General features: G+C 48.2%; 8 protein-coding genes across 8 annotated transcripts; 4 read left to right on the plus strand and 4 right to left on the minus strand.

The window, feature by feature from the left end:
- Window positions 1–599: 599 nt before the first annotated feature.
- Window positions 600–4,876, plus strand: GGI43DRAFT_431934 (RNA dependent RNA polymerase-domain-containing protein; the record flags this gene model as incomplete). The annotated part of the gene is made up of 2 exons (XM_083209492.1): window positions 600–3,483; window positions 3,552–4,876. The coding sequence occupies 2 exons, from the start codon at window positions 600–602 to the stop codon at window positions 4,487–4,489; spliced, it is 3,822 nt and encodes a 1,273-aa protein (XP_083055312.1). The 3' UTR covers window positions 4,490–4,876.
- GGI43DRAFT_426471 (uncharacterized protein) lies at window positions 4,808–5,750 on the minus strand (the record flags this gene model as incomplete). Its single annotated transcript, XM_083208657.1, has 4 exons — window positions 4,808–4,876; window positions 4,956–5,164; window positions 5,245–5,321; window positions 5,389–5,750. 4 exons carry the CDS (start codon window positions 5,748–5,750, stop codon window positions 4,808–4,810), a joined length of 717 nt encoding a protein of 238 aa, XP_083055313.1.
- Window positions 5,751–6,140: 390 nt separating this feature from the next.
- Window positions 6,141–7,048, plus strand: GGI43DRAFT_278882 (uncharacterized protein). Its single transcript, XM_083201198.1, has one exon. The coding sequence runs from the start codon at window positions 6,288–6,290 to the stop codon at window positions 6,837–6,839; it is 552 nt and encodes a 183-aa protein (XP_083055314.1). The 5' UTR covers window positions 6,141–6,287; the 3' UTR covers window positions 6,840–7,048.
- Window positions 7,049–7,535: 487 nt separating this feature from the next.
- On the minus strand, window positions 7,536–9,560 carry GGI43DRAFT_278764 (type II pantothenate kinase). The gene is made up of 3 exons (XM_083201195.1): window positions 8,958–9,560; window positions 8,543–8,825; window positions 7,536–8,474 (listed from the first exon to the last, which is right to left on the minus strand). Exons 1-3 carry the CDS (start codon window positions 9,306–9,308, stop codon window positions 7,651–7,653), a joined length of 1,458 nt encoding a protein of 485 aa, XP_083055315.1. The 5' UTR covers window positions 9,309–9,560; the 3' UTR covers window positions 7,536–7,650.
- A 3,608-nt stretch (window positions 9,561–13,168) lies between these two features.
- On the plus strand, window positions 13,169–14,778 carry GGI43DRAFT_278835 (uncharacterized protein). The gene is made up of 2 exons (XM_083201197.1): window positions 13,169–13,464; window positions 13,564–14,778. The coding sequence occupies exons 1-2, from the start codon at window positions 13,351–13,353 to the stop codon at window positions 14,482–14,484; spliced, it is 1,035 nt and encodes a 344-aa protein (XP_083055316.1). The 5' UTR covers window positions 13,169–13,350; the 3' UTR covers window positions 14,485–14,778.
- Window position 14,779: 1 nt separating this feature from the next.
- On the minus strand, window positions 14,780–16,404 carry GGI43DRAFT_278779 (uncharacterized protein). Its single transcript, XM_083201196.1, has 3 exons — window positions 16,107–16,404; window positions 15,606–16,050; window positions 14,780–15,532 (listed from the first exon to the last, which is right to left on the minus strand). The coding sequence occupies exons 1-3, from the start codon at window positions 16,293–16,295 to the stop codon at window positions 14,817–14,819; spliced, it is 1,350 nt and encodes a 449-aa protein (XP_083055317.1). The 5' UTR covers window positions 16,296–16,404; the 3' UTR covers window positions 14,780–14,816.
- A 4,818-nt stretch (window positions 16,405–21,222) lies between these two features.
- On the minus strand, window positions 21,223–22,473 carry GGI43DRAFT_388778 (uncharacterized protein; the record flags this gene model as incomplete). Its single annotated transcript, XM_083204109.1, has 3 exons — window positions 21,223–21,682; window positions 21,758–22,199; window positions 22,266–22,473. The coding sequence occupies 3 exons, from the start codon at window positions 22,471–22,473 to the stop codon at window positions 21,223–21,225; spliced, it is 1,110 nt and encodes a 369-aa protein (XP_083055318.1).
- A 1,118-nt stretch (window positions 22,474–23,591) lies between these two features.
- On the plus strand, window positions 23,592–25,762 carry GGI43DRAFT_278755 (GMC family oxidoreductase). Its single transcript, XM_083201194.1, has 2 exons — window positions 23,592–24,066; window positions 24,131–25,762. Exons 1-2 carry the CDS (start codon window positions 23,848–23,850, stop codon window positions 25,724–25,726), a joined length of 1,815 nt encoding a protein of 604 aa, XP_083055319.1. The 5' UTR covers window positions 23,592–23,847; the 3' UTR covers window positions 25,727–25,762.
- Window positions 25,763–26,975: the final 1,213 nt, after the last annotated feature.

Raw genomic sequence — 26,975 nt, forward strand, 5'->3', positions numbered from 1 at the left:
TTGATCAAAGTGCCTGCACTTCTTCTCTTCATTTCAAACTCTTTTTTTTTTCTCCCCCCTCCCCTTACTACCCTCGCAAATTTACGTCTCTCCTTTACTGGATGAGATCCGTATGAGACGGATTAATCCAGCAAAGATTCTCTCTAAACTGAGGTGAGTGGCTATGCAACCACGCGACCTGTAGCCAGAACCCTCTCTTCAGGCTACGTGGTGATGCAGCCTCCCATACTGCGGCTGGTCTCTGCGCCTTTGTGTTTCCTCTCGTCCAATCCGTCCTCGCACTTCCATCTTTTCTCCACCGCACAGCTGCAACAAGCCTTTCATCTGTTTGCCTTGCAATAAATTCTCATTTTCTTTGTTCATTTTTGTCTTCTACCGCGCGTCTAATCTCTCTTTTTCTTTCATCCTCTCGGACTTTTGTTCATTCCGCAAAGACATCTAACTGGCTTACGCTTATATTAGAAATAAGAGATTGTAACTGCGACTTACGTGGTATGGTTACAGCTTATTTCATTGTCATTTCCGTTCAGATTCTCTAACAACACCTTGCAGAGAATCCTTGGGCAAACACAGCCCAACACGATTTCCCAAGTACAATCATGGCGTACGTAGAGGGCAGTCCACAGCGAGCAGGCAAATCGCCTTCCTTCAACTGGCAGAGATACAATAGTATATCAGTCAAAGTGGACGGATTACCGCTCGATGTAACCTCTGAAAATTTGCTTCAGTGGTTTTCCAATCATGGTACCATTGCCTTCTGCAATATCATCTCCGGCGCCGCCGACGAGACTCGAACTTCAGCATCTGCCAACGTTCACTTCGAGCCTGTGCCGAGTTACGCGTTCTGGGAAGCTGGTTCAATCGCTGTACAACACCCTGATACTTCCAAGTACCCCGAGGGACTTCGACTTCAGCTATCTGCTGAATCTCGCCCGGAGAGATGGTTCAAAAGTCGAATTCATTCTGACGTGCGATATCCTGCAAGAATCACCACTAGGCTTACTTCATTGGAGTTTGGATCCATGGTCGGCCCAACTGCAATCAATATCCGAAAAGCAATTATTTCGTCCAACAGTACAGACGACTTCAGTCTTGAGCTGGACGTGTTGGCAAAGAGCTTGATTATTCACTTTCCACTTGTCACCAAACAAGATGATGGCCACTATCACACCAAACAGCTCAAACTCATCGCTGAGCTCTCTCAACTACAGACTGCTTTCTATATCACGAAAAAGGGACATGAGGCATTCATTCTACCTTTTCCCTTCCCTCCCCAGTATTTCTGGAAATACGATGAAACAGAGCGGGCTGCTCCTGCCCTTACGTCACGCCGCACCGACTGGCGCTCTCAAGATGCTTGGAAGAGAGCCACAGACATTATGGAAGACAATACAAGATCGCGGGCTTTCCCAGTTTCTGCCAATCCCGTTTCATTCAGACCAACCTACTTAGATGTCGGTCGTTGGACGGCCTTCCGTGCTGTTGTGAATGCCACGGATGGGCCCAGCAAGCTGGCAATCCAGCACTTGAGATTAGCGCTAGAAGATTTAAATATGACGTTGCAGGTCTGCGACCAATTCCACGTTGGTAATTCCTCGACGACAATGTGGGACTACCTTGATCAGCACCGGGTTCAGGGAGAGCAACATGCGCTGGCCCTCTTACAGCCATCAGCTACTCCATTTATCCATCTGGACTTTGGAGTTCGCTATCAACTGGAAGTATGCGTCACCCGCCGTGTACTCAACGAGCATACGGTATCTTTAGAATTCTTGCAAAAGCTGGCTGCACTACATCCACTCGACGCGAAGCACCGACTGGAATTTCTCGTGGACCAAGAGGAGGTCATACATGACCCCATGGAGATATTCACAAAGCATACCATGGCGTCTTACAGACCAACAAGGATTCCACATTACTGTGTGATGGCACAGAAAGCTACTGTGACCCCTACTTCTATCCTACTGAGCTCACCCACTGTCGAGACTTCAAATAGGGTCCTCAGATATTTTAACCAAATCCAAGACCGCTTCTTGAGAGTGCAGTTTGTGGATGAAACGGAGAGCGGTCGTATGACTATGAACTCCTACAACAAAGAAGAGATATGGAAGAAGCTACTTAGAACCCTATACGAAGGTATCCAAATTGGCGATCGGCGATACGAATTTTTGGCTTTTGGTAGTTCACAGCTCAGGCAGTCTGGAGCTTATTTCTTCTGCCCAACTGATCATATTTCATGTGAATATATCCGTCGCTGGATGGGTCAAGTCAGTCATATCAGAATTGTCGCCAAGTACGCGGCTCGGCTGGGCCAATGCTTCTCTACAACAAGAGAGATGAAGGGCGTTCCTATCCCAGATGTACGATCCATTCCAGATATCGAGCGAAATGGTTACTGTTTTACAGATGGAGTCGGCATGATATCCGAATTCATGGCTCGGATGATTGTTGAAGAGCTCACGCTGGATGTATACAACGACCCATCTGCATTCCAATTTCGTATGGGGGGGTGCAAAGGTGTATTGGTAGTCTGGCCCCAGGCCAAAAAAGGAGAAGTTTATATCCGAGAATCTCAAGAAAAGTTCAAAGCAGACGCCAAAAATTTGGAGATTATCAAGTGTGCCAAATATACTTCTGCCACACTGAATCGACAAACAATTACTATTCTAGAGTACCTTGGCGTGCATCAAAAGGCCTTTATGGATATTTTGGAGAAGCAAATTCGCCTCTACGAAGAAGCTGCCAAGGACAACAACGTGGCGATTGACATTTTGAAAAAGTGTGTGGACGAGAATCAATCTACGTTGGTCCTGGCTGAGTTCTTGCAGGCCGGCTTCAAGAGTGACAAGTGCCAAGAACCGTTTGTGGTTAACTTGCTAAATCTTTGGAGGTCTTGGTCTTTGAAGTTACTCAAAGAGAAGGCTAGAATCACTGTTGAAAAGAGTGCCTTTGTTCTGGGTTGTGTAGACGAGACGGGTACTTTGAGAGGCCACTCAAATTCAACCGAAGACACCTCTGATAAAGATATCAATAAACTTCCCCAAATCTTCTTGCAGGTGTCCAATTCCAAAGTATACAATACAGCCACAGTGGTCAAGGGTATCTGTGTTGTTGGACGAAATCCGTCATTGCACCCAGGCGACATTCGGGTAGTTGAGGCAGTCGATGTCCCCGAGCTACATCACCTTAAAGACGTTGTTGTCTTTCCTTCGACTGGAGATCGTCCGGTCCCCAACATGCTGTCCGGCGGAGACCTCGATGGCGATGATTTCTTCGTTATTTGGGAACCCAGCCTGATTCCCCAGATGTGGAACCACCCGGCCATGAATTATTCTAGCCCATCGCCGGAGAAGCTTGACCGAGATGTCAATGTCGACGATTTACGAGACTTCTTTGTGAATTACATGAAGAATGACGTGCTTCCGCTAATCGCAACGGCTCACTTGGCGTTGGCCGATTCTACTGGACCTGGGTCACCCATTTGTAAGTAGAGGAAATGTGTATTGAGTTTTATTAATTTATTAAATGCTAACGAACCTCATAACCAACAGGCTTAAAGCTGGCTGAGCTTCACTCCCAAGCCGTCGACTATCCCAAGACTGGTGAGCCTGCGGAATGGAACCACGCTGCGCACAACCCTCAGCGTTGGCCGCATTTCATGGAGAAGAGACAATCTTACATTTCGAAAAAGGCTCTAGGAGCAATATATGATAGGGTGATCAAGCAGTCAATCCGATTCCGGCCCGACTGGGACTATGCTTTTGATGAGCGGATTCTTAACCGATTTCAGCTCGATACCGCGATGCTCAAGAGCGCCAGACAGATCAAAGGCCAGTATGACGCCGCGGTGCGCCGTATCCTTTCGCATCACAATCTAGATACCGAATTTGAGCTGTACACGTCCTGGGCCATGTCAAAACCAGCAATTGGAAGTGACTACAAGCGACAGGAAGAACTGGGCAGGGAATTCGACGCCATCAAAGAGAGATTCCGTGAATTGTGCTTTGAAGCCGCCGGCAGCCGCGACGACAACAAAATTGACAAATTCGTGGCAGCCATGTATAAGATCACGGAGCAAGAAATCAAGATTGCACTTTTTGAGCACCGCCGCGGAGCAACGAATGAGGCTAGCAATCTCATTCCAGCCCGAAAACTCGAAACAAAGTCAATGCCTCTGATTAGCTTCCCTTGGATCTTTCCTTGGGTCATGATTCGTGTCGCATCAAATGGGAAGTGCAATCCAAAACGCTCGATACTCGCCGCGGCTCATCGATTTATGCCTGTTCCTACGCTTCCCATCATTCGTCGCGCCTCAGTAGACGCATCCGAACTCAACGCATCTCAAGCTAAACTCCCAAAGAGCGCTTTGAATGACGATGAAGATAAGGTATTCGTTGCTGAAGAAGAGGAGAAAAAGGAAGAAAAGCTGCCACAGGAGCTGCCACAGGGTATGCAGGCGATGTCTCAATTTGAAGACTTTGACGACTGATTTCCGGTTCATGGTTTCCTTGCTTAATATGTTGATTGAGGCTTGCTTTGACTTCCTCAACTACCTTTACTAAGGTTTTATTCGTTAATTGGACGTGAGAGATTTCTCATTGTTCCCACTCCTGCTCTGCCACTGGCATAGTTTGGACTTGATTTTACACTTTAATAGCTAGCTCATAGCAAACTCATAGCAATCAGAGTGAATTTGTTCCCAGATTTGAGCATTTAGTGATATAGTTATCCCGCAATTGTATGCATGATAACCACACTCTCTCACTCTGAGAGAGACATGTCCCGGCAAGCAGTTTTCCACCTCATTTCATCGCCGAACACACAAATCGGTTCTTAGCACCCACTTTTCTCCTTCTTGAACTTCTCTTCCTTCGTGCTATAATGATTTTATCTTATGTTTAGTATTATTGGCTGATAGGCTAGCAACACGCAAGCAGATAAGTAGGCTAACTTACCAGCAGACAATCATCGCCATGCTTATGCAAAAGCAACATCCCGGTTTCAAGCGACACCGCAATTTCTTCAGCTGCTGATTTGCGATCATGAGGATAAAATACAGTCTCGCCACCAATGCATCCCTCTGCAGCAGAAGTCAGATACAAGAGGAGCGTCCAGGTGGTTTTAACAGATACGGAGTCAAGCATCAGATTATTAGAGTCGTCATCTAGCGACCGAGTAAATAGCCAATGTTAGTCGATTAGTGTTTCTCAAAGGAATACCATTGGGCATGAAGTAACTTCGTACAATGGCAGTCAAAATATTGACCTTTGGAGTATCGGTATATGCGGATATTGGGGTTGAGACCGACCGGTTCGCCACCCCTATTTGATTGTAGAGATGGGTAAGTATATCTATGTGCTGCCTTATCTTGAAGATGTATTGACTCACCACAGGCTGTTAATAGATTCATCCTCCAGAATCAACTCTTTTAGCCCAGTGGTGTCCCACAGTCTGCGGGCAAAGCTCGGATCATTGATTTGGAATCTATCATTCACACGGACTGCTTCTCCTTTCTTTGGCTTTGAAGGGGTTGTCTGCAATGGTAATGTTCTTAGATATGCCACATAATCGCGACAGAGAGAACGAGGAAAGAACGACGAGATAAGAACAATGTTAGATGTTGCGGGATGAAGCTCTGGGTATAGCTGAACAACTGGCAAGGGGGGTTTGAACACTGGCCATGACGGCGCCAGTTGAGGTACAGCTTGAGGAACCGAGGCCGATGATTTTGAGGATTTAGCTTTTGGCATTTGGGGCAGATGGCTTTCAGTTTAGCGTTACCAGTGAAGCTATATTGAGGGCATACGTGACTTGAGGTGGTTAAGCGGGCAGTGTCAGTCGATTTGTGTGAATGGGTGGACCAGCCAATCAACAAAAATACGAGACGGAGCAACAGCCTTCTCGAATCAATGGATGAGTTTGGACTATATCTGGGAATAACTGAACAGGATTACGGGCGCACCGCAAATGTACTTGTTTCGTTTTGAACTTGTGCAAAACTGTTTGAGTCGAGCGCTTTAATTCGGGTTGTCGCACTGTCTGCGGGCGGGTATTCCATTAACGCATATATTGATAAAGGTGGTAAATATGCGCTAAAATGTGAATAATGCTTATATCAAATTATCCTCGGACGCCCATATTCTCATTCTCACGCAGCAAAACTACTATCATCGATAATAGTCAGTCTCTTGGGGATGAGAAGAAAGTGAACATACTCACAATAACGACGAGAAGAGATAAGACAAACTAAAAACTTTGATATGCCCTGCTAAGCCGGAATTTCTATCATGTTTCGGGCACAACCACAAGCCATGTCTCAAGAGGGCTCAGCATCGTCACCACCTCAGTCAATTCGTCGCCAGCCAGATATCAATGCATACTCAGCCTCATGGTCACGCCCTCTGAAGCAATTTGGCCTGTTTTTCCTAGGCGCTGCTTTTACCGCGGCATCTATTGGCGTGTCCCGCCGGTCCGTGGTGCGTCGCCAGCGCGATTCTTTCCCCAAATTCTACACATCCAACCGCCCGGGCCCCGAGGATGGCAACAGCGCTGAAGGCGCTCTACTGGGAGCCCACGCTCTTGGACTGGCAACACTCAATGTTTCAAGCTTTGCGGTTCTTCTAACTGGAGGGCTATCATGGGCGTTTGATTTGAGCTCTATTGATGAGCTGAGGACGAGGTCAAAGGCTGCGTTGCAGAGACCTGGGGGTGAAGTCAGTCCGGAAGACGAGAAAGAGTTTGAACAGATGATTGACAATCTGATGGCGAAGCTGGGCATGGATAAAGTATCGGACAAGGACGGAAATGAGGGAAATAAAAAAGACTCGGGAGAGAAGTGACGACTTGGCTTCGATTGCTTTACTAGTGAACTTTTACGCAAAGACCTTGCTACTCTAGAGCAGAAGGCATAACCAAAAAGGCGACACTTTTATGTGCCAAGACGACGAGAATTCGGATATTGGGGCTGCGGCGTTTGATATCTAGGACTGTGTACAACTACTGCATTACATGGCTTTGATGATGATTGGCACCACACTGGGGAGTGCTTGGGCGTTACTTGTACAATATTGGGACAATTATGGGAAACTACATATGCAGAGATGCTATTGCAGCTCTTTTTGAACATGAGTGGGTGCGATAGCGGAGCACGAACAGCTCTCTCCTCTCTCCGCAATGCGAATACGAAACGAATACGCGGCTTTCCTTTCCATTTATGGCACGGCACGATACTAAAAAGCTGAAGTGTGAATTCTTTCTTCAATTTGGATTACCAGTTGCGACTATGGCGCATTCTATCAAATGTACCCTTGTGAAACTCCATATTATACAGGCTGTGGGCTTATCTAATTGCCTCAGCAAAAACGCCTCTTCTTCGCGGCACTCGGCCGCAACAGCTTTAAAGAAGAAAGGAGTAAAATAAGAAAAGGAAGAAAAGAAAAGAAGAAGAAAAAAATTATAACAAATCCTGCTGGAGAATGCAATGCCCCAAAAATCTATATCATGCGCGCCTGCGGCGAAAATTCGAGCTCCTGAAAATGTGTGACAGGCTAAAAACTCTTCAAAACTGAATGCGCTCCTCTTCATCTCTCCGTATTTTGTATCTGTCGTGGTTGATCAAGACATAGTTTATATGTTCTTTTTTTATTTTTTTTATTTTGCTTTTGCCTCTGATTCTGTCTTCATGGCCTTTCGCCATTCTTGGACGTCGTCGAGACCTTCGAGGCTTCCCCTGCGGCCCCAGTTTGCGGGTTGCCTCTTCAGGAAAGCCCCCACGGCGCCGAGGTATCCCTCATGTCGCAAAAAGTAGGCCTGCTTTTCGCCTTTACTCCAGAATTTGATGGCGTAGCTGAGCGTGTTCATGGTCTGGCGATGCCCTCTGATAAAGGAGCCGCCAAAGTAAATGTCAGAGAGGTTGTGGATTTGGGACTGCAGATAGGCGATTTGGCCAATGTTGTTGGACACAGCGTACAGCAGCGACCTTGATATGTCGGCTGAGGAAAACGGAGAGCTGTGTTCGTCTTGTCCATCATGGCTCTCTCCATCGTGCACTGGGCCGTCTGCAGCTTTTGCTTCTGTGGTCTCAGCTTGCAGCTTCATGCGGAACACCTTTCCAAATGAAGACGCAATGGCTGTGCTCTTAAGACCGATTTTGCCATAGTCGGCGCCGTAGATATCACCAACCATCATATCAACTTTGGTGTTGTCGCCATATTCAGCTTCGGCCAGCATGTCGTCGAACGACCGAGACCCCGTCAAGAGAGAGAGGAGACCCCAGAGGGTGCCGCCACCGAGAGAAGTACCGCCGACACGTTGGAAGGACCGAGGCCCAGTGACCTTGAGCATCGAGACTCCGGAGCCGATGTTGACGAGTAGATACGGGTAGATGATCTCGCGGGGTTCCATGAAATGCATGGGGTCTGTTTCGGAGTAGGTAAAGACTTCGCGGGGGATTTCGGTGATGAAGAAGTCGAGGCCTGGATTATCACAAACAGGTTAGCTTCCAATTGCCTTTTTCCTTTCCTGTTGGTTCCCTCTCTCTTACCAGCTATTAAGCATTCCATCTCGTCTTCTCGCAGTACCTCAACCTCCAATGCGTCTCGGATTGTGTCGTAGAATTTATATGCGCCGCCGCCAGTGGCCATGACGCATAGCTGTTGCGACCGCGACCCGTTCAGCGCCTTGTGCTTGTCACGTAGTAGCTTCATAAACTCAATGCAGTCGTCAATGCGATCGGTCTCGAAGTATTGGAAGTTGAGGCGACCACCGGGGTCTGTCGAATCGACCTCGCGAGAAAAGTAGACGAGCTTGACGAGAGAGCCACCAATCTACCAAAAGAAGAAAAAAAAAGTCAGACGGCGCAAAGATAAGCATTAAGAGTAAGCAACAGGAGGAGAGAGGACATAAGATGAATAAAAAAGAAAGGGATATTGCTGGATAATGCAAAGATTGCGACCTACATCTACTGCGATATGGCTGACGATGGCTGTGTGGTTTGGCAGGCGGATATCACTCGTCTCGTGATGCGATGGACTGACTCTGCCGTTATCGCTGCCATTCTGCGCTGGCGTTGCGGCATCCGGATCGACGATGAAGGCGCCCTGGACATTGATCTTGACGCTTCCTGGACGTGTGATGGTGTTGTCAATCTCCTCCGTCGAGGTCATGGTGCGCGACCGCTTGACTGGACGCTTGGGCTGCTCGTCGTCGACATCGTCTCTGTGCTCTTGATTGCGCTGTAGCTGCAGCTGGTGATGGTGGTTTGGCGGGGCTGCCGCGACAGGCTCGTCGGTCGCTACAAAGGGCGTCATTGTCGCCTCTTCTCTGGACTTTTTTTCTGCTTCTTCCCTGGACGACCTTGGAGTGCGCTCAGACAAACAAGTTGAAGATGCAAATCAAAAGATGACTGCAAAAGCGACGGACTCGTTCATTTAGGGGATCCCGCAAACTCAAAGTACTGAATCTACGCCGCACAAACTGGTACGCCGCAACCAGTTGAGGTCGCGCCGGCTTAGTGGTACCAACATTACCTGTGGTCCCTCAACAAAGCCTGCCAGCGCCTTGTACCGCCTACCTGGGGGCGCGCCACGGCCACTGCTTACAGGCAGGTACCGCTACTACAATCACTACGGGGTAGCACCGAGGGAGTATTCGTACTCGGCCTGTCGCATTGATGCAAGCTGCCAAAAGCGCGGAGAGGCCCCTGTTTTTTTGCGCTGGATTTCCAGCATCTTCTCAGCGCTAACCTTTGCTCTCGCTAAAAGCGCTGTCGATTACCTGGGGTAATGGCCCCAAGAGGCCCGTAGCTTATCGATATTACCGGTCTGGGAAGCAAGTGGCTGCAGATTTCCGATTTCTAATAGCCGTCGACTCCACTGCTGACCGAGGCAGCCCTCGGGCCGGGTTGTCCGCATTTTGCCCTTTTTGCTTCCCTTTGCCCCGGCTATTTCTTGCTTGTTTGTTTTGTTTTTTGTTTGCCATTGTTGAGCCAGAAGGGCTATTGGAGGCGAGACAGCTGACTTGGTGATTTTTACTATGCGCAGCTGAACAATTCGCTCTTGACGCAGATGACGTCGTTACATCTCCCTTCGCCCATGCACGCGACTGGGGCAAAGTCATGCACGCAATATACATACGCAAAACAAAACAGTAATACTACTACGGAGCATTTGACGCACAAAAAGAGATGGAGAGAAAGGGGGAGAAAAAAAAAATAGCCACGGCTGGTATTACGCGCATAAGCATCATCCTGTCTCATTACACTTCCTTCGCTTCAACCTTGACGGGACACCAAAGTAAGAGAAAGAGAGACAGAAAAACATACCGCTATATATACATGAGATGGGGACAAAAGACAGCTATATTGTCCGTCAACTTTATCGCATGACTTGACCGGGCGAACGGCGCGCTTCCCCCGAATCTGGCCAGATTCTCCGACTGAAACCGGGAAAGCGGAGCCCCGATATGGGACCCTCCCGAATATGTCTGATGCTCCCTTGTCACCCAGATTTCCCCTCACGGAGTTCTAGATTCGGAGAGCTGAGGGGCTCTGCTCTGCTTCTGGTAGCTGGACTATGGCGCTGAGCCCCGCGTTTCGCCATAGGGCCGTTGCTTATATCTTGTGTCCATCAGTCGCTGTGAGTGGCTTGTTGAAAGCTTCAACACCCACCCAACCACCCTAGCCGCATAGATTAACATAGGTATCAGTTGGTGCGCTGCAGCAAGCACCACCTTTTTGGATCTTGCCACTGTGTCTTTATCACATGAAAGAATCCATCTACCAAGGATGTTTGATATGTGATTAAAACAGTTGGCTATCTCAGTAGTCCTCTGGAATTGTTTTGGATAGTTTGCTGTTTACGTTTACTAGCTAACGTGAGAGCCATGCTATACCGCCGGTAGTTGTGCCATGACGTCCTTGAATACTAAACTCACCGATAAGACAGGCTACGTCAATGGACCATCAGATGTGTCTCAGCCATGAAATTGCCTGACAACTGCTTGAGTTCTGGTGTCAAACTGTCTTCCAGGCCTTCCCCCTTGGCTCAACGCCAAAGGGTAATTGGACCAAAAGGCTTACAGAGTCTCTTACAGTATTCGCCTATGAATGTGATGGAAGATGCGGCTGATCAGCTGATCATGACAGGATCAGATTGATTGGATGATTTTGCAAATCCACCGCGGCTGATAGGCTGCCTGCCATAACTGACAAGATGTGGAGAATGGTGATGAGAGGTGAGCTCCTAACTGCGATAAGATGAGGCCAGCCCATGTATCCTTACTGCCTCACATCCACCTTGTCCCGGCAGTCGGGCGCCCAGCCAGCGCCCGAGTGATGAAGCTTAGCCTTCCCAATCACCATGAGTGTATCCCGGCGCGTTGTCCCGGAGATTTGAGTGGATATACCGGCGGCCGACGGAGAGTGGTGGATACTTTGACTCGGATCGAGGACGGAGAGGCCGACGAGATTTATACAGCTCAGTCATCGTTTCGATATTCTCATCTACTGCTAACGCCGCTAAAGTATACGAGATACCACAATCCCCAAGATATGCAACTCCCCAGGCGATGGCAAGCTCAGAGTATCTTTGCAGTTGACATGTATGTTCCAATCTGCAGCTACCGATGCATGCAGGTATATTATGCTGCAATCCTTTGCATTGGTGGGCTCAAGCAAGCCCGCTAACCAGCAAGCCTCCTGCAAGCCACTAGTTAGGACGTTTTGCGCCTCCCAATCGGCTTCCTCCGCTTAGCAGCGCCGGCTCATGAAGCGGGTGAGTGAGATGGTCGTCCAAGCTTTAGCATCTTGGTGGCGCGGCACACGAGAGCTACTGCTTCATCTCTGGTGTTGCGAGTTATTAGCACCAAGGTGATAAGACCGCCTTCTAGACCACGCAATCGGGAAAAGCGAGGGGACTCGTGACGCGACTTGGGTGAGCTTTGTTGTCGATGAAACCGCCACACGGCAAGAGAATGAATGGTGTGTGTGTCTCTGCCGTGTATACCCTCTTTCACTCATTTCCAGCAGTCAAAAGTATTAGCAGCAGAGGAAAGAAAAAGAAAAGAAAAAATGAGGCTGAATGTGAGCACATCGAGTTGAAAGTAAATACGATGGCGTTTGGAAACTCTATCGTTTCTGGTTCCTGGCCCATCTCGCCAAACCTTAGTTTGACGCGAGCTTTGTCATGGCTATGATCGGGTCAAAAAGCGACAAAATCTTAATAAGATGCTTTGGCGAGATTACGCTGGCGGGCTAGGCCAACTCAAACGTTTTGCTCTTCCTCTCTGCTTGGTCGAGGCAGCAACACTTCGTCATACTAATAGTACACCGAGTAGGTTACCTCCTCGCAGGCTGCAGACTGCACGGCGTGTGTCGAGGTACCCAAGTACTCCTCACCATGTGCGCCTTCCTCGCACCGATCTCTCGTCTCCTTCCTTCGCTTACCGCAAGGTGCATATTCAAGGTTCGTTAAAATTTTCAAGCTCCACATCGACAGATGTCAATTTCTTCTCCATTCTTCGCTTCGATATCCTGCAATCCAATCATGGGCCTTCATCGCTCTTCAGCGCTGCTCACGACGCACCATTTATGATCGTTATCGCTGTGCGAGCTCGACACTAAGAGTGCAGCCCCTCACTCCACTGCAAGCTAGCTGCCAACCCCGCCAATAGCTCTCCCAGACAACTGCCGTCCCCTGTCGACTACTGCTTCATCTCCCAGGTCCTCCCATGGAGCCCAGTTCTCTTGCAACTAAGAAACTGCTGGTCTAGAAGAGAGGCACCGTTCAACGCTCCAATGAGCGAGCATATCGACCCAATGGCTTGGATTCAAAGAGGGCAGCGCCACAAAGCAACACGCTATGCACAATCGTTCCTGTATCCCAGTCATCCAACGGCACACAGACTAAACCAATTGACTGTGGGAAGGGTGTTTAATATATCTGCCTTTTCTCCCCGTGATCCACCTTACAAGTCTACTGTATTGACCAGGGCAACCCGGGCGAGCCGTTGCCCCTCTCCAGCAGCAAGTGCTGGTATGGCACCGAGTTTCGTCCCCTCTTTGTGTGAAGATTCAGGTAAGAAATGCGCCTTGCATACCGAGCTAGCACGTACTAACGTATCGCGAAGAATTGTGTAGGGCTGTGACGATGATGATGCAAAAATGGCGTTGGCCACACGGCAGTGTCGGTATATTAACCATGTCCATCGTCTCCAGTGTCGGCTATTGCCAAGAGGAGCCTCTTATATCTACCTTCTTTGGTGCCATTCCATGAGGTACACCTCTCTTACACTCCCAGCTTAATCCACCGTCAATCCCTATCCACTCAAGCATCTGCATTAATATTACCTGCAATGGATCGCATAAGAGAGATCGTCTTCACTCAAGTGGATAAGAAGCCCAAAGTCAAGAAAACGACTCTTGTGTCAAGATGTCTCTGCTCAAGTGTTTCTGCTTTCTGGGCACATGTAAGTCTTTTCTGTGATGCCTCTATACTATCTCTTAGCTTTTTCTTTCACTTGATGTTCCATCTATGTCTTTTTATTTGCTAATAATATCTTCTACAGGCTCAACTGCTCGCCCAGACAGACAAGTCGTGGATCTATGTAGCCAACATGCCACCGTTCCGCGTTACAAAGCTATCGCGTGACACCAAAAGGCTATATAGAGAATACAAAATACACAAAAAGGTTGACACGATATTCAAGGCAATGTCCAAAGAGTTGGTCATATGCGGCCTCGACGTTGATCTTCCATTTGTCCCTGAATGCTCAAATTTTTACCCCAACATCTCATCATCGCCATGCTCTGAAACCCTCAAGCATTTAAAGGGCTTTCCAGCAGACGCAAGCGGATATTTCATGGAATATATTCGCCCCTTGAATGAACATCATACCAAATATCTCATCAAACGTTACTTGACCCGTAGCGCGCAGTGCCAAGCTCTCAGCACTGGCCAATCCAAGCACTTTCTCGCAAAGGTCTACCTGGGAGACACTAAGCCACTGTCTGATCCGTGGAACACTAGTATGCATGACCGCCCAGCATATCTAGATCATCTGCTCGCAGAGCGCGTTGAAGTTTCCTATCTTGCTGCCTCTATGGGTGCAACTCTCGCAATACTCCATTGGAGCTGCGGTGTTGATGCTCGAGGCGTCGAATTTGTTCTGGGGAGAGATGCCCGAGGCCACGTGCAGTTCTGGCTGATCGATTTTGCCGACTGTGCGGCGTTTCCAAAAACTCCCGAAGCTGTCACCACGCAGCTTGTGGATGCGGTGATGGAGAACGAGCCGTTCTGGCCTCGGTTTATAAACATCCAGGCCTTGAGAGAGCTGTGGGCACATTTCAGAGATGCTTACCTTGCAATTAGCGATTTTATCATGACTGATGCCATGATTGCATATGATAATGATGCGGTGAGAACACTACCGTACTTGTTTATGATGGAGTTGGAAAAGATAAGAGGTTCTGGCCAGCTTTTGGCATAAAAATATTGAGCATGCAGAGTTGCGCATTACTCAGCGATTTACAACAAGACAACAAAATGTATAATAACAGAAACGAGACAAGTATCACGATAATGGTACTACATTTTACGGAGTACAACAGTTACAATTTCACGGCAACAGCGCGGGACAGCATGGAATAGCAAGGGACAACGGGTGGCGGCGTTAAATGAGCGCAATCAAAGTTTTATTTGGAAATGAGTATGGTACTAAGGCACTATTATTTACGAGGTTTAAGCTCGTGTGACAAGACGACAGCCGCAATTCAAACCAGTCTATTGTTTATGTTTTAAATATCATATTAAACAAATTCTCTAAAACAAGTGTCCACTAGGAACGGCGAGAAAAATCGCCATAAAAATAAGACCAATCACAAAGCCTGCAAACAGGGCTTGGTAGAAGATAGTATCTTGGATCTGCCTCAAGGCAGGCTCCTGAATCCATATCTCGCGGTCAAAGATTTTACGAATGATATTTCTCTTTTGATACTTTACCACCCATGGCTCATCTTCGTAACTGTTGTTAGAGCCGAAAGATTCCATGCTACGCGTCTTCATTTCCTCGGTATTCTCTTGAGCAAATAGTTCCCAGGGGCGGATATGGCGATGGTGCAAGCCGTGCAAAACAACGCACATGCCCTTGTAGGCGGCAACAAATGTGCTTATGCCCAGAACCCAGGCAATGAGCGGGAGAGCTCTGTAGCCTCGACCAGCCTCGCTGAGCGTTATGATTATAGCGGCGGCGAAGCCTGCGAGGATGAGACCGACACCAAGGAAGCGAGCGAACCAGACACGGGGGAGATTGCCATTACAGATGGACCAACGAACAAAGTTGGGATGTGACTGCATTCGAAGTGCTGAATCGACGCTCTTGAACAGAAGCCGGAAAGCAGACGGATGAGTGGTATAAGTCAACGCTTGAACGGCTACCTTTTGCTCCCAATCAGACAGGTTAAGCTGTCGTGAGCCGCCATCCATGATGTAGCTGGTGATTATTCGACTGACTTCCTCGTGGAAAGGCTGAATAGTAACTATATAAAAACAGAGATGATCAGCAGAGGCCCTACAGGTTGTGTATGGATGATTGTATATTCTGAAACTTACAAGGAGCCATAGTACCGGCAGCCTGGAATGCTTCTGCAACTTGAGTGCGTGAAGTGCCGTGGGAAACGGAGAGGATGTGGTTGGAGGCATTGTTAATGGTCACGCTATCCCAAGCCGAATCGTTATCAGAGGCGTCATTTGCAGAACGAGGTGGGGTGTTGAAGGGGTTCGATCTCTTGCTTTCGGCATTCTTTTCAAAATCGGTTCCTTTGAAGATCACGGCGGCGGCAGGTTCCTTCTTCCATTTTTCGGCTTGGTCTCTGCGAACCTTGCCCATGGCTTCGTCTTCCATGGCTTGAGTCCACTCGGGAGACAGGGTAATGTCGCTTGTGCTTGCCTCGCCGAAACGCTTTTCGTAACCCTTGTACCAGAGATAGAACTGCAGGTTTTCGGCAGCGTGCTCGACATATATGAGGTAGTTCATGAAGTCGCGGAGAGCCATGGGCTTTAACAGGCATTAGCAGAGCTGTCATTCGAAAAGAGGAGATTATGTGTTCTTACTGGGCAGGTTCCGCCATTGATGATTCTATCAAAGCTCAAGGCTTCCGGAATACCAGACGAAGCGCCAGAGAGTCCAGATCTGACAGAGCCTTCGCCCTCACCCTCTTCCAAAGATCTTCGGGCTTGACGATAGGTCTCTGGGTCAACCTTCTTAGGTCGCCTATATTGAAGAAAAGAAAACAGCGTCATGGTGATTAGCTATTGGCTTTCTTTTCCGCTGGCCCTCTCTCTTGGAATGGAAATAGAAAATATGATAGGCCTGAGTTGGCTAAAGGATGCCGGAAGAGAGGCCGTTCAATATTTATACGAGCTGCTCGGCGATTTGAAGATGTACAAGCATGCAGGTCGCCGGCTTGGTGTTACTAGGAGAATACGGAAAGAAACGAGTTGCAGCTAGAAGCATGACGTTAATATTCCTTTACGGCTGCATGCATTTCGGGGCTCAGAAGAGATTTGATGCAGGGCAATAAATCCCTGTTCCCAACGACGCCCGGACGGTTAACAACGAGAAATCGGCTGCCTCTCCACCTAGCGAAATTGAAAAATAAGACCTGCATCATAAATTTCGACCGAGAGAGGGGAAAGATAGTCGGCTCAGTGGAACAGTAAGGCATGCTGCGCTCGTGCTCACAGGTCTGGGTGTGATGGAGCCGGCGGCCACCTGCATCCATAGATCCATGGAGGCGTCTTTGGGATGAAGCCCGAGCTGAGAATAGCTAGCCAGTTGCCAGGCCTTCCGTCCATAGCGCGCTGGTTCGGTCAATGGGTGGAGAGAAAAGGATTAGCCCACAGGCACCCGATGGTAGGGCTAGCTGGGCTTGCGCCGTGATCGCCGGCAAATCGAGAGATCAATGTTCCCGCCGGAGCCACCCAGCTCAGCTAGGGCGAACGCTGGCGCCGCACTTTGATCAGTCTAGTCGAACCTTGATACCTTGTCCTCCAGCCTATATCTGAGCGGGCCACCACACGTGTGATGCATCAACAGCTCCATCTTTCCCGTCTTTTTTGAGCCGAGACTCACTTGGCCGTCACAAGAGTGAATGCGCCACCGCACTAATAGTCTCTTCATTTACTAAACCAACTCCATGATGGCGAGGCAGTGGTCCGTATCACGGTAACACCGAAGAAGAAGGAGAACTTCAGCTGTGCTATCGTGAAAATTTCATGGTACCATTGCTACTACTTCCTTCGCTATAGTGGAGTAGAGGGGGAAATGAATATTGAAAATACTAAAAAGGAATAAGAAAGAAGAAATTAGTGGAAAGGAAAGACATGCAAACGCGCTCGCATATGGCATCTAGACGCGCAACGCGCACAAAAAGCTATCATGGTTGTCATCAAGGTGACACCCACAAAAATACCGAGAACAGGGACCTCGGGATATCGTAACGCAAAGCTGGAAACTGGTCACCAACAGAGTTTCGCTTCCTGCCGCCGGTTGTCAACCCCTCTGCAGGTGGTCGGTTCCAACATGTCCATTCTACCGGTAGCGTCGACAAGTTCCAGTGCCAACAGCAGACCCAAGGAAAAGGGCCTGGTGTCTCAGCCTCACAAAGCAAGGGGAGCTTGATCGCCTCTCTGTACTTTGTATCTTCATCTTCTTTCTTCCATTACGTCCTCACACAGCCCGGCTCCGGCCTAAGCATGGTGATCTGCGTGGTTAAGTGATGGCTTGGCGATTCTCTTGAATTTGATTTGCAGAGGACCCAGCAGCTACAGGCTGGGCGAATCGGATACAAAGCCCATCCGAACGCTTCGTCTCTTTCTCGAACGCTATCTCAGCCGATGTGTGCAACACCAGCGCACTACACCAATCAAAGGCAGAAGGTCACCCTCCCATAGCAAGTGAACCACTCATAATTGTTGCGTCGGGCTCACTAGGCGCAACTGGTGTTTATTCAGCCGCTACCGAGGGATTTACTAGTGCTAGCTAGCAAGAGTCGGTTAAACCTGGCTTCTCGTGGTCTAGGAGACAAGCAGTGAAACACCCACTACGTGCTACAAAGCGTGCGGTATAGGTAGGTAAGCATCTTTAAAAGTGCATCTTCCTTGCATGCATCCGCCACGCCGCGCTAGGTAGAGATGCTAGCAGCAAAAGAAAAGAAAAAGCAACAAGTCATATCTCCATCAGCTAGAATCCCGCCAAAAGGAGCACCCACTTGTTGTAGTCGAAATGACTGCATGCATGTCTCTAGTTTAGCTTGTGAAAAGGAAAGAAAGAAACAAGGGGGGGCAAACACAGCTGTGATGAGTTGACAAGTCGGACGAAACAGAATTCTTCCACATGAGTACCAGTGCAGCACTCATTACTCGTAAACCGACGGGAGATCGGCTATGCCTGGGCACCCCAGTCGGTCTGGCATTAGCTTTATTCAGACGGCTTTTCCAGCTGAGTTGAGCAATGCAACCATACATAGCCCTTAGTCTATGGTTGGTTGGATCGCCAGAATATGATTGATATTATGTTGCATGCTGCGGATATAGCACGTGTTCTTGCACTTCATGCAAAATATTGCGCAGGGCAGCCCACGCTAGGTCCGCGGTACGCACGGTATAAATAGGCACGACTGAGAGAACCACATCTTTCTAGAATGGTTCAGTTGAGCGATTACCAACTCCTCCCTGGAAGAAGTTGTGGCCCAACTTCTGTACCTTTTCACAACTCAGCTTGTTCATTCAGCGTGTGGCTACCAACATGGCCAACAGCAGCCTTAGACATGGAGTGACTCCACTTGCAATGCCCTAAGACTCATCAGAGTTTGACTCGGCTGAGATAGCCACTTTTAGCTTGTACTGGACGATCCCCCCGCTGAGGGCTCCGAGATGTGGCTGCTTACTGGGGTACGATCGAACGCCAGCTCGACTCTTGCCTATCGTGAACTCGAAATTGATCCACGACAAAAGTCAGGCTGCGTTGTGCATGGAGATGTGGTGTTGTTCTACGCCTTCGCCGTAATCGCCAATGTTTTCATCTAGCGGTTAAGACACTATGATAAGGGGGCAGCTCAGCTTGAAAGTGCGGTGCTAGTATAACCCCGTGCTTTCAATAGCGTATGCAGGGAGAGGATCTCGAGTGCGCCTCACCCACAGGTAGCGACCATTCATTGGTGGTTTTCATAACACATTTTGAACCCCGGGAAACCCAGGAGATGGAAATCTGTCGTTGGGATGCGTGCTGATTGATCAGAATTCAGAAAGAGTCACCTTAGTTACAACTGACAGGTATGAAAGGGAGAGCCAGCTGCCTGACTCGAGACGTTGGTGCAGGGGCGATATCTTGCCATGGCTGCTGCATCCCAGCTGCGACTAGCCTTTCTAGAGCGTCTAAGAGGGTAATGTCGCTTCTAAAACATCACGAAGTTGTGGCATGAGCTATCAACATGGGTTGTCGTTGAACTATATGATAGGATAGGCGCCAAGATGCGGCTGAGGGCACATGAGACTCAGGCCATATTCGGTTAATGGCCACTGCGGCAATTGGGACTTATCCTTGTCCTTTCGTCTTTCAATTCTGCTGAGTATCAGAAAGAATTCAGTATCATTGTCCTCAAATTAATGACTCAGTAAGTGCCAAGTGCCTGTGTACCCAGAAAGGCTTTGATCGGAACTGGAGCGATAAGATTGAGATGGACTCCAGCTGTGAGAAAGAAGAAGGCTTCTCTTAAAACTGTGCCAAATATGGCATGTTAGCCAAAGAAATGTTAAAGTGACCGTAACATGTCCTCAGAAACACTAGTCCATACTATGTGGTTCTTAATCTCCGCGTTGGACATGCGTAACTGGCATACGAACTCGAAGCCACCAGTGTACAACCAAAGAGTTTGCGGCTTATTGTGAGCCGGTTTGGCCAGCTGAAGTATCAAAGTACCATGAGCTTTGTAAAAGCAGTGACTCGAGGTTGTCTAGCCGGCCAAGATGGCACGCAAACTGCTGGCGATATTGTGATAATCACTTGATCCGATCATGGCTCAAGTAGGGGAACAAACGTTCTTCGATAGACGTAGCCTCTATGACAGTGATTGTCTTTAGTTGGGATCAAACATAGCGGGATATCTCATCGGCAGGCCGTGGGGCAGTAATGCGTCCAAGGCTCAATCATAGGAGGGCGACTAGGTCCCAGGGCAGCTGTAAAGGGTCCATTATATCATTACCTAAAGTCTTATCAGTATTTGCTGTTTGTATATTCTCCAATGATGACATACTCTAGTAGCCCTGGTCCGTGAGTTATTATGGGGGATTGCCGTATTGGCTGCTCAAGATCCATGCTCTTCCACACTTCCTCCAGGGTGAAAGCAGTTATGAACACCAGACGGTACCTGTTTCAGCGTGGCAAAAGGGGCCCCGGAATGCCAGTCGGAAGATTTTCACGTTGTTAACCCCATCCGTGCTCAGTACTGTCAATCAGAAACCCTGGTCGCATGTCTTGGCGCCTGGCAACGAACAAACAATTCTAAATCGAGTACTGGCCAAGAAGAAGAGAATTCAGCCATATCAAACATGATAACAACGATAAGCCGCCATCACCTCCGACAAAATTCATTCCCTATTCTTTACTTTTCACGTTCATTCCGCGTACTTGAGGGTAAAGCCTTGTCACAGGGAGACGTTGAGCTTTGCAAAATTGGAACAGCAGGTTTGGCTTAGCCACCTGTTGAAAAGAGATTCGCAAGAGAATTAGCCATATAGACGAAAGGGGAAAAGGAATCATAGTCAAGCAGCACATGGCCTATTAAAATTTAATAAACGTCCTTTAAGAAGTTGAAATGTCGCCGGCAACAGCAGGTCGATTTTTCGATAGCCTATTCACCAGACACCAGAAGATCCCGAATTGCCGTAAAAAAAGAATTCGTCGAATAAAGCCAGCTTGAGCCTCGGGTATATATTTGTGAGGCTTCTGTCATCTATTTATCCCAATCCAAAGAAATAAAACAAAAGAAACTCCTGTTGCTCGCAACCTTCAAATGCTAGGCAGTGAATGTTCGTCATCATGATATCTCGATAGTCCATTTCAACAAGTTGAATATCGAAACTTTGTCACCGCAATCGTTCATTTTATGGATAGCTGTTTCGGAGCAATATGGCATCCAATAAACGGAACAATTAAAAAAAGACCGTCTCAAGAGCGCTTAATCTCCCACCTGCTTTCGACGACAATGCGGTTTGCTCCTGCGCGATCCAGCGCGGAAGATGCCTTTTGGGGACTCAAATTCGTTTCACTTGCACTCGGACTTTGTTCCTCTGGCACAAATGCAGTTGCGACGTGGGTTGTGTCATCGGCATGGTCGTATATTGAATGCAGGGCGATTGTGTCGGGACCTGGTTGTCTTTTCCGGCTAGAAAGTTTCGAGCCCGACTGCCCTGATCGGTCAGACTGGTTGTAATTGACTATTTTGCTCGCTCCTCGCGTTTTATTCCATCTTGCAATCAGGGGGCCCAGCATAGGTAATGACACGCAGATGATACCAAGATTGACCTCGAGTGTCGAAAGGAAATCTACCCACACCATGGTGCCTGTTATGTTCGCTAGTTCCAGGTGTGTCAGGGTGATAATTCGAGCAACGGCGACAGCAGAAACCCTGTTATATCTGCGGTTAACCTTCATGATAGCTACATCAAAGAGAAGAAAGAGAGAGTGTGAATGGATTGCATACAATAGACCAGCCAGAAAGATCGCTGAGAGCGAAAGCTTCATCTGTTTTTTCGTGTTCAGAGTCCAGATCGTGCGCAACGGAAGCGTGAGAACAATAAAGTCGCTGATAATGTTGTAGACGCCGACTGCGATAAATGCCGAGACTTGATTTCCACATTTGCCTCCTGGTGTGGCAGGATTATAACTTGCCGCAAAAGGATGGCAGAGCAGGAAGAACATGAGGATATTAGCCAACGCCCACACGCTGATGAATGCAATCACTATTTTTGTTGCAACAACCATGCTCTTGTTTGGGAAGACTCTGAGATAGAAAAAGAGAACGCTGAGTTTCACGGTGCTGATGCACAATGTGTATATCAGCGCATACGAGAGAGTCAACTGCAAGATGATGACAAGATTCGGCAACGTTTCGGTAATTGGACGGCCAACTCCCATCGGCGAATCTGTTCAAGCTAGTCAATAGATGCGTCATCAAATATCGAGGCCGTTTCGGCAGTACAGAAACCTACATAGTCCTTGAATGATGAGCATGCCAATGCCCTGGGGCATCGAAAAGAGAATTAAATAATCATCCCACCAAAGTTTTGCGCCAGACATGAATCGTGCAAAGAGTCGAAGACCAACTACGAAGATGGCAATAAAGACGAAAACGCAATTGATAATCAAGTGTACCTTGACTATTGGCAATATTGGAAACGTTACCGCCTGCAGCGCCATGTTGCCGGTATTGTTATCGCTGCTGCTGCCGTAGTTACTGTTGCTGTTTCTTCTTCAACTACCATCCATTTAAACACCTATTCTGTTCCAGAGGCGACAAAAAATTGAGTAAGCGACATAATATAATAGTTGAGCATTGGTCAAGAGGTTGCTCGACACAGGAAGCCGAGTTGACGCTAAGCCTCCATCCCTTGTGGAAGGAATAAGCAGGATCGACAGTCCAGGACCAGTTTTAGCTTACATCTCCTCCTTGCAAGGATCGAATGAGCGTGTATAAGTAAGTGCGGATCATGCATTGCCGCGAGCAATTGGCTGCACCCCTTTCAAACCGGGATGGGTCCGGACGGGGAGGTGAGGTTCGTGCTTAAGAGGATTCCGATACGACTATACCACGAGAGTTAGTGACAGTGCACGACGTAGTAGTATTACAACCTCTCGTAAGCGGCCCATTAAGCTGCGAGTTTTGCGTTCCCGTATCTGTCGACCCTCCCCAGTTCTTCATTTCTGCAAGAACCGAACCCGTGCCCGCATGATAGAGTGGGGGGCTTTTTTTTCTTCTCGCTACATGTTTGACATGCCTAGTAAAAGCGAGATGTCATGTACATACTTGTGAAACCCAATGGCATCCCAGTAGTGTCAATCGGTGAATACAAACACTTGATTGTTCTTGGCAACGGGCTTAAAGCAGTACAGAAACTGTACTCTCTGCGGAGAATACCAACCGATGTACCTTCCCCCGTACCCGGAATGGATCAGAATGGGTCCTATATCCAGAATCCTAGTCGCATAGCTATGTTGCAACGAATATGGGTCTTATACTGTATCCAGAAGCAAAAACAAGGATATCTGTTTCCCGTCTAACGTTGAACCAGGAACTTTTTGAGCGGCAAGACTGAAGTGCAACCAACAAGCCTCAAATTAGGTATTGCGTACATGTTCCGTGAGCAATTTATTCGTACGCAATGCACATTGTAACCCCGTTCAAATTGGCCACTCCTGTAGCTCCTTGTTTCACTGCGTGTTGAACAGTTCTAAACGGACTAGTCAAGCAGATGGACTAGTTAAGCAGATGGGCTAGCCAAGCAGATGCATGCAGGGATTCCTAATCATGAGTTAGTGACTCCGATCTCTCTCCACATAGGGCAATGGAGACTACTCGTACGAGCTCTCAATAAAGCACCCAACAGCCTTGAGAATATCCCAGCTCATTTTCAAGGCCTCTGGAACACATTTTAAGAAGCGAGAGTTCCCCAGCTGAGTCCCCTGAGGATTCTTCGTCAAGCTTAGGAGTATCAATTTTACTAGAGATTTTCCGAACAACCAGACAACTTTCATCTCGTTTGCTTGCAGTCGTTTGTTATCTAGGAACCAATCATGGGTTCTGCTCCAGAAAGTTTCGACTACATCATTGTAGGAGGTGGCACTGCAGGCCTAACTGTCGCAAATCGTTTGAGTGAAGATGCGAGCGTCAAGGTTCTGGTGATTGAGGCGGGTAAAGACCAATCTCAAGACCCTCTCGTTCAAGTTCCAGGACTTGTTGTTGGGCAGTATGGCAACCCTGAATACGATTGGAACTTCAGTTCAACCCCTCAGGTGAGTAAATACGCTATGATTCCTTGGCTATGTATTGTTGTTAGACTAATTCTGAGTTTTCCAGTCTGGGCTTAACAACCGTATTATCAGCCAGCCTCGTGGCAAGCAATTAGGAGGATCATCTGCACTTAATTTCTTGATGTTGCTTTATCCCCCCAAGGGCAGCCTGGATGCTTGGGGTGCATTAGGAAATAAGGGCTGGGATTACAACTCCTTATCACCATACTTGCGCAAGTTCGCAACATTCCATACCCCCCCTCAAAGTGCCAAAGATACTGTTGGCCTTGAGTATCACGACGATTCAGTAGTTGGCAATGGACCCATTCAAGTTTCCTATGGCGAAGGCTTCGGAAAGCCAAATTCGGTCTGGATGGAAACTTTCGCTAAACTTGGTCTGGAGATGAAAACCGACCCAAGGGCTGGGAAGGCTCTGGGGGCATTCCAGCAGGGTGCCAATATTGATCCCGCTACCCACACACGAAGCTATGCCGCTAATGCGCACTACACTTCTGAGATTGCAAGCAGGCCAAACCTAACAGTCCTCACAGAGACAACTGTTAAGAAAATTGTCTTTGATACGTCAGGAGCCGAGCCTGTTGCAACTGGTGTACTCGTGAGGACTAAAGCGGGCACCGAGCAGACAATGAGCGGTGGTGAAATCATTTTATCAGCAGGAGCTCTCATGTCACCTCAAATCCTTGAATTGTCAGGTGTTGGCGACAAGTCTCTCCTTGAACGTTTAAACATTCCTGTTATCGTTGAGAACCCAAACGTCGGGGAGAATCTGCAAGATCACCCAATTTCGACTCAGGCAATTGAAATTAATCCCGACATTGCCTCGGGTGATGTGCTCCGTGATCCAAACGTCCTCAACGCACTTGTACAGTTATTCCAGGATGGAGGCAAGGGTCCCCTGGGCCAGTCAACTATTAGCGTCGCATATTCTTCCCTTGCTGATGGGGAAGGTGTCTACTCTGAAGATGCTAGAAAGTCCTTGTTTGCCTCGCATGATCAGCACGCACAGACTCAGGACAGCAAAATCCTCCGTGAGCTCCTTGAAGGACCCAATGAGCCAACCGTGCAGTATTTTCTGTTCCCCGGACAAGCACATACTGTCCTTGATAACCCAGCCAGCATGGCGGAATACCTCTTGCCAACAAGCCCAGAGAATTATCTGACCGTCATGACAATGATAAACCATCCCTTTTCTCATGGCAGTGTCCATATCACTAGCGCAGATGTTGATAAACTTCCAACTTGGGACCCCAACTTTAACTCAAATCCGCTTGATTTGGAAATCTCTGCACGCCATATTCAGTTTGTGGAATTACTCCTCCGGACATCTCCGTTCAAGGACCTTTTTAAACTTGACGGCGCTCGTATCCCGCAAATCAAGGGCGATACTCTTGAGAACGCTAGAGAAATTGTTCAACAGAGTCAAGTCAGTTGCTTCCATCCCGCATGTAGTTTAGCGATGAAGCCACGAAACCAGGGTGGTGTCGTGGATGACAGGCTGAGGGTATATGGCATAAAGGGGTTGAGAGTTGTTGATGCCAGTATCTTCCCTATCCAAACTGCAGGCAACATCCAGACTATGGTCTATACTGTTGCAGAGAAAGCGGCGGATTTGATCAAGGAGGATAGGAAGTTGAAGGCTTAAACAAAACCAGATCCTAGGATGAGTTTTGACAGAAAGCAATCTAACTGTGAAGTTTCGGAATCTACGGAATCCTACAGAAGTTGGTTATTAGTCATACAAATGGCAATGGCCCGAGAAGTCGGAGGGTTCCTCAGGAGCTGTGAGCTGGGAAAATATGCTAGTAGTAGTATTTGCCATAGTACACATAGCCTCTCAAAAAAAATCTCATGTTTATACAAGGGCAGCTTTTTTTTTCCCCTCCACGTTCCCCATTCCCCATGGGTGCCAAGCATGAAATGAAACAGTCGAAGAAAGGGAGATGCAACTTACTTTGTTCACAACGAGTATAAGGAGCTGCTGGTCCCTTAAGATGGTCCTCTCTCAGCCCTTTCAAGTGCATGCTCTGCATTATGTGGAACGTGCGAACAACTGCCATTTGGAGGGTACTCAGTGCCTCAACCTGGTGGTGTGTCGACGTAGAAGGTAATTGCAAACTACCCAGTCGGCGGCAATGAAACGATTCCAGTCCCAGGGTATGCGACGGATGATCAGTGCTCTCTTGAACAGAGGCCTGGGGTCTTATCAGCCGCTCCCGCTCTTGTCAGCCGCAAAGGAGTATTCACTCCAAGCGAATACAGTTCTCTGCCGATTCAAGCGACGCAACGTTTCAAACGGGCAATGTTGCCCGGCTTCCCCAGTTTAACAACCAGACGGCGTTAAGAGTTACCAGAATCTCTTTCTGAAGCCGTACAGTAGATGGTCCGTGTGTCAGAGCCCGCCCTCTCGTAAGTGCGGATGTGTCGATGCGAGGCTTCCATGTTGAAAGACAAGTTAGCGTAACGGGCGATCGACGAGAAAAGTCTTCGAAGCGGCATGGTAAACCCGAACTCCTAGCCTTTTTGAGGATAACGCTGCGGCAATTGTCAGCCAGCGGCGGTGACGCAGATGCGGCTTACCCAAAGCAGAAAGAAGTTATTAATATACATCCTGGCATATAACTGTTTTGCTCAACTTCGCAAGCAACTGATGATAAGGCGCTAAGCGTCCATGTGGATATAAAAGCCGTTTGATCTTATACTACTATTGCCGACTGTTGGTGTGGATCGCATTCCGGCATACTAGCTCCCGCAAGCATGGACCCAATACAGAGCGGGTTAGCTGATCTGCTGCCACGCTTGCGGCTTGCTGTTTAATGCAATCATACGGATGGTAGGTTGTAGACCTGTGCTCCGTACGGAGAGTACTTCGACTCGTATTCTTGGCATTAGAT

This window comes from Trichoderma evansii, assembly GCF_050947405.1.
Source record: "Trichoderma evansii strain SZMC 28006 chromosome Unknown GGI43scaffold_38, whole genome shotgun sequence".
NCBI lineage: Eukaryota > Fungi > Ascomycota > Sordariomycetes > Hypocreales > Hypocreaceae > Trichoderma > Trichoderma evansii.

Coding starts and splice junctions, on each gene's coding strand:
- GGI43DRAFT_278882 (XM_083201198.1), top strand. CDS start 6,288: ATGTTTCGGGCACAACCACAAGCCATGTCTCAAGAGGGCTCAGCATCG.
- GGI43DRAFT_278764 (XM_083201195.1), bottom strand. CDS start 9,308: ATGACGCCCTTTGTAGCGACCGACGAGCCTGTCGCGGCAGCCCCGCCA. Junction 8,826..8,957: donor TCAGCCATATCGCAGTAGAT/GTAGGTCGCAAT, acceptor TTCTTTTGGTAG/ATTGGTGGCTCTCTCGTCAA. Junction 8,475..8,542: donor GATGGAATGCTTAATAGCTG/GTAAGAGAGAGG, acceptor GTGATAATCCAG/GCCTCGACTTCTTCATCACC.
- GGI43DRAFT_278835 (XM_083201197.1), top strand. CDS start 13,351: ATGGATCGCATAAGAGAGATCGTCTTCACTCAAGTGGATAAGAAGCCC. Junction 13,465..13,563: donor TTTCTGCTTTCTGGGCACAT/GTAAGTCTTTTC, acceptor TATCTTCTACAG/GCTCAACTGCTCGCCCAGAC.
- GGI43DRAFT_278779 (XM_083201196.1), bottom strand. CDS start 16,295: ATGACGCTGTTTTCTTTTCTTCAATATAGGCGACCTAAGAAGGTTGAC. Junction 16,051..16,106: donor TCAATGGCGGAACCTGCCCA/GTAAGAACACAT, acceptor TGCCTGTTAAAG/CCCATGGCTCTCCGCGACTT. Junction 15,533..15,605: donor TGCCGGTACTATGGCTCCTT/GTAAGTTTCAGA, acceptor GTTTTTATATAG/TTACTATTCAGCCTTTCCAC.
- GGI43DRAFT_278755 (XM_083201194.1), top strand. CDS start 23,848: ATGGGTTCTGCTCCAGAAAGTTTCGACTACATCATTGTAGGAGGTGGC. Junction 24,067..24,130: donor ACTTCAGTTCAACCCCTCAG/GTGAGTAAATAC, acceptor TGAGTTTTCCAG/TCTGGGCTTAACAACCGTAT.